This window comes from Sorghum bicolor, chromosome 9, assembly GCF_000003195.3.
Source record: "Sorghum bicolor cultivar BTx623 chromosome 9, Sorghum_bicolor_NCBIv3, whole genome shotgun sequence".
NCBI lineage: Eukaryota > Viridiplantae > Streptophyta > Magnoliopsida > Poales > Poaceae > Sorghum > Sorghum bicolor.
In genome coordinates, this window is record NC_012878.2 from 39,825,821 (window position 1) to 39,830,937 (window position 5,117).

At 51.1% G+C, this 5,117-nt stretch overlaps 1 protein-coding gene across 2 annotated transcripts; it reads left to right on the forward strand.

The window, feature by feature from the left end:
* Nucleotides 553–2,878, forward strand: LOC110430291 (probable WRKY transcription factor 26). 2 transcript variants are annotated; one of them, XM_021447726.1, is made up of 3 exons: nucleotides 553–1,213; nucleotides 1,330–1,847; nucleotides 1,966–2,878. In XM_021447726.1, the coding sequence occupies exons 1-3, from the start codon at nucleotides 683–685 to the stop codon at nucleotides 2,465–2,467; spliced, it is 1,551 nt and encodes a 516-aa protein (XP_021303401.1). In that variant the 5' UTR covers nucleotides 553–682; the 3' UTR covers nucleotides 2,468–2,878. The 2 variants fall into 2 exon arrangements, with proteins under 2 accessions (XP_021303401.1, XP_021303400.1); XM_021447725.1 differs by having other exon boundaries at nucleotides 557–1,213; nucleotides 1,327–1,847.

The following is a 5,117-nucleotide window of genomic DNA, read 5'->3' on the forward strand; positions in this document are numbered from 1 at the left end:
ACCTTGTATTAGTGGAGCCAGGCTTGGGTTGGCCTGGTTTACTTTTGCTGGCCAAGCTATGTGGAGAAGAGAACCAAGCACACTCATAAAGACCTCATAGAAGAAAAGAAAAGCACATTTTTGTCCCACTTCACCGGTATGCCCACCGGGGTCGCACTCCGATCCATCCATTCCTGCCGCTACCACTGCCTGCCTGCCTACCCGTGGGGACACGCCACGAGCGAGAGGGGAGACGGACACCCCCGCCCGCGGACGGGCCCCACACGGCCTCTCCTTCCCGGAACCCCCACGTCGCCGCCTCGTCTGACCGGTCAAACCGCACGAGCTTTGACGCACACACCCCCCTCACCCTCTGGCCTCTGCGTCAAACCCCTGCCTTCCAAGAAGCATCCCGTTTCCACCACGTTCACATTCTTCCTCTGAGCTCCACTGACACTCCGGTCCCAGCTGCTTCCGTCCCCACCTGTAAGTGACGCCATCGCTTAATGAAGCGCCCCCACCTGGCCGCTGCCGGCGCTTTACCGCGCCACTACCGACCGCTACTTAAACGGCAGCCCAGCCACCGAGCAACCACTCCCGTCCGCCTCCGGCCCTCTCCCCCTCATCTCCTCTCCTCACGCTAGCTGTGACCCCATCTCTGCCCTCGTCTCCTCCACTGCTCGGCTGCTCTGCGTCGCTCGCCATGGCGTCCTCGACGGGGAGCTTGGAGCACGGCGGGTTCACGTTCACGCCGCCGCCCTTCATCACCTCGTTCACGGAGCTACTCTCCGGGACAGGGGACATGCTAGGAGGAGCCGGCGGCGCCGACCAGGAGCGGTCGCCGAGGGGGCTGTTCCACCGCGGCGCCAGGGGCGGCGTGGGCGTGCCCAAGTTCAAGTCCGCGCAGCCGCCCAGCCTGCCCATCTCATCGCCGCCGCCGATGTCGCCGTCCTCCTACTTCGCCATCCCGGCCGGCCTCAGCCCCGCCGAGCTGCTCGACTCGCCCGTCCTGCTCCACTCTTCCTCCAACATCTTGGCGTCTCCCACCACCGGCGCCATCCCGGCGCAGAGGTTCGACTGGAAGCAGGCCGCCGATCTCATCGCGTCTCAGTCTCATCAGCAAGACGACACCCGGGCTGCCGCCGCCGCCGGCGGCTTCAACGACTTCTCCTTCCACACGGCCACCACCTCCAACGCCATGCCCGCGCAGACCACGTCCTTCCCTTCCTTCAAGGTACGAAGAATTGCTTGTTACTAGCACAGGCTAATTAAGCTACGAAATAAGTATTTACCAGTACACTAGGCCAGTAGCTGAGAGTCTGAATCGATCTGTGTGTGGTCGTGCAGCAGGAACAGCAGCAGCAAGTCGAAGCGGCAGCGACGACCAATAAGCAGAGCGCCGTCGTGGCGTCGAGCAACAACAAGCAGGGGAGCAGCGGCGGCGGGAACAGCAGCAACACGAAGCTGGAGGACGGTTACAACTGGCGCAAGTACGGGCAGAAGCAGGTGAAAGGGAGCGAGAACCCGCGCAGCTACTACAAGTGCACGTACCACAGCTGCTCCATGAAGAAGAAGGTGGAGCGGTCCCTGGCCGACGGCCGCATCACGCAGATCGTCTACAAGGGCGCGCACAACCACCCCAAGCCGCTGTCCACGCGCCGCAACTCGTCCTCCGGTGGGGTCGTCGCGGCGGGGGAGGAGCAGCAGGCCGCCGCAAACAGCCTCTCCGCCGCCGCCGCCGCGGCGGGTGGCTGTGGGCCGGAGCACTCCGGCGCCACCGCCGAGAACTCGTCCGTCACCTTCGGCGACGACGAGGCGGAGAACGCGTCGCACCGGAGCGACGGCGACGAGCCCGACGCCAAGCGCTGGTACGAAATTCATTCGCTACTCATTCGCGGTTGTATATATGGTATTTTTCTTGTGTTGGTTCGTGGAACTCAAACTCATCATATATATATATATATATACATGTGCTTGATCGATCAGGAAGCAGGAGGATGGCGAGAACGAGGGCAGCTCTGGCGGCGCCGGCGGCAAGCCGGTGCGCGAGCCCCGGCTGGTGGTGCAGACGCTGAGCGACATCGACATCCTGGACGACGGGTTCCGGTGGCGCAAGTACGGGCAGAAAGTGGTGAAGGGGAACCCGAACCCGCGGAGCTACTACAAGTGCACCACGGTGGGTTGCCCCGTGCGGAAGCACGTGGAGCGCGCGTCCCACGACACGCGCGCCGTGATCACCACTTACGAGGGCAAGCACAACCACGACGTGCCCGTGGGCCGCGGCGCCGCGAGCCGCGCGGCGGCGGCGGCGGCGGTGGCGCCGACGATGGGAGCCTTGATGGCCGCCGGCGGCCATCAGCAGCAGCAGCAGCCCTACACGCTGGAGATGCTGAGCGGCGGAGTAGGCGGTGGCGCCGCATACGGCGGCGGCTACGCGGCCAAGGACGAGCCGCGGGACGACCTGTTCGTCGACTCGCTCCTGTGCTAGTGAGGGGATATGCGGAGTCGTCGGTCCACACCAATCTTGGCGCGCGCGGCGGCGTCTGTAGCCTGCTGTACGTGTACGGCGGGTGTACGTATACACGGTGGCGTACACGCTCGCCTAGCTTCGCACTCAGATACGTACAGAATACACACAACACGTACGCTGTATACACTGGATCGTAGTAGGTGTATTTAGCTTAGTTTAGGAAATGGAAATTTGTTGATTCGTTGTTGGAGGCCTTTCTGCCACGCGCGCACTGCACGGTGCCCTTACATCTCGTATGCGGTATGCCTACGCATACGGTTCTGTGTCTTTTTGTAGCGGCGGTGCCGCCTGTGTGAAAAGGCCATACGTATATCAAATATATAGTGAGACAAAGTCAATAAAGCTGAACAAAGATTTTGCGTTATTTCATCATCTCTTCTAGCAGTGATTGTGAATTACCAAAATAAAACAAAGAAGAGTAAAGTCCATGCATATGTCAAACGATACAAAAACCACTTTTTTGTTTTGTTCTTGGGCCGTGGTTAGTTCCTTATGAAAAAAATTTCGCGACACTGGAGCATTTTTGTTTGTTTATGGTAATTATTGTTCAACCATGGACTAACTAGGCTCAAAAGATTCGTGTCGTAAATTTTGACCAAACTGTGTAATTAAATTTTATTTTTATCTATATTTAATATTCTATGCATACGTCTAAAGATTCGATTTGATAGGAAATTTTAAAAAAATTTGGTTTTTTGGTTGAAACTAAACAAGGCCTTGATTCTATTTTTGAGTCGATGGAGGAATTCGATCACGGGATACCGAACTAGTACTACCAAGACCTTGTTTAGTTGGCAAAATTTTTAGTTTTTGGCTACTGTAACATTTTCGTTTTTATTTGACAAACATTGTCCAATCATGGAGTAAGCAGGCTCAAAAGATTCATCTCACAAATTACAGATAAACTGTGTAATTAGTTTTTATTTTCGTCTATATTTAATATTGTATACATACGATCAAAGATTCGATGTGATGTAGAATCTTAAAAAATTTTACGAACTAAATAAGACCCAAGTTAAGAAAAAAAAGATTGTTTGGGTTTTTGGTGACATGTGGCTACCATGCATTTTGATTTTATATATGTGACGTAAGAGGTGACATGCATGCTGGGCCGGGGAAGCTAGCTCAGCTGCTCATCCTTATCGCAATGAGCAGCGCAATAATCTATCTAATCTAGTACAGTAGTTGCATCGCTCGGGCACATTCGTTGAACCCAGGTGGAGCAGCTGGCACGTGCCTCATCAACTTGTGTATCAAGAAGGCGACGTGCGCGTCATCGCGTCTCCTCTCACCTTTTTAAAGTACAGTACAGGCTAGCTGTTGACGATCCATCACGCTAATAATAATCAATACGGTCGTGTTCCTACAAAATGAACACAGTTTACGGGCTGATTGATTGATTGTGCGTTGCCGCCTAACTGAACTCTTTTTGTAATATATATAAACTCTTTTTTATCTGTTCAGTATATATATGGCTATGTGCTAGCCTCAAGTGGAGACACGATCTCCTGCGTGGTTGCGTACCATGATTGGGTTGCCGACCTCCCAGCGCCCCAGCTCCATCTGTAGCATCTTCTTAGCTGGACGATGCACAACCGACAAATTATCGCGTTCTCACACTAGATTTTTGCTCAAAAGAGCATCGGTTGGTTTGTTCTATCAAGTGCGGCAGCCGCGGAGCGCGCACTTTAAGTTTCAGCGACGGCTAGGGGCGCGCGCACGGGCTCAAAAAAAAAAAACGCTCACTAGCGGAGCGCGGCGGCTAGGGTTCGTCGCCAATCATGGGGCGCCGGCCGCAAAAATTAAATGGACGGGACGAGCTAGGAACTTACAAGTTGTTTAGTTTAAGAAATTAAACCATTCTAGATGAGATTGTGTATTATGATTCATGAGCCAATTCCTCAGTTTTGGTAAATAACACCACTTCTCCCACCGTAAGTTTTGTATGCTTACCTAGTTATTATCTTGTTGGTAATTTTTGTGTGCTTCATAAATATGTTACGAAAAAATATAAAATGTTAGTGTTTTTATCACCAACTATAATTATGAGGTATGTGTTGGATGTTGAAAGTAGCATATATGACACAGCAGAGAGATTAAGGGCATGTTTGGATTCCCTTTCTCTAAACTTTAGAGCTCTAAAAGGTTTAGAGCATTTTAGCTCACTTTTGAGCTCTAAAGCTCTAATGTAAGGTGAGCTAAAGTTTAAAGTTCATTCTAGACTATTTGTTTAGAGCTTTAGCTCTAAGGTTTATATAACACTCCAAAATTTTTAATTTTGGATTGTTATTAGAAAACACTAAATTGAATAAGGATTTAAATTATTTTTTCTAAAATATTCCAAGATTCATTTAATTATTGAATTCATAAGGAGAGAAAAGTGTGGAATTTTAAAACTTATATACAAAAAAGTGAAGGGTGTTTTGTTTTGTTATTGTGTGCTTTGTGCCCTAGTTTTATTTGGTTTGTCTTAGAAAAATGAATTTCAAATTTTTCTAGCGAGCACGTTAGGTCCTTTCGATTTTCGGAAAGATAAAACACTAAAAGTCCTTCTTGAAAACTAATTTATATTTGAGTTTAAAAAAATAAATAAAAAGGTGTTATTAGA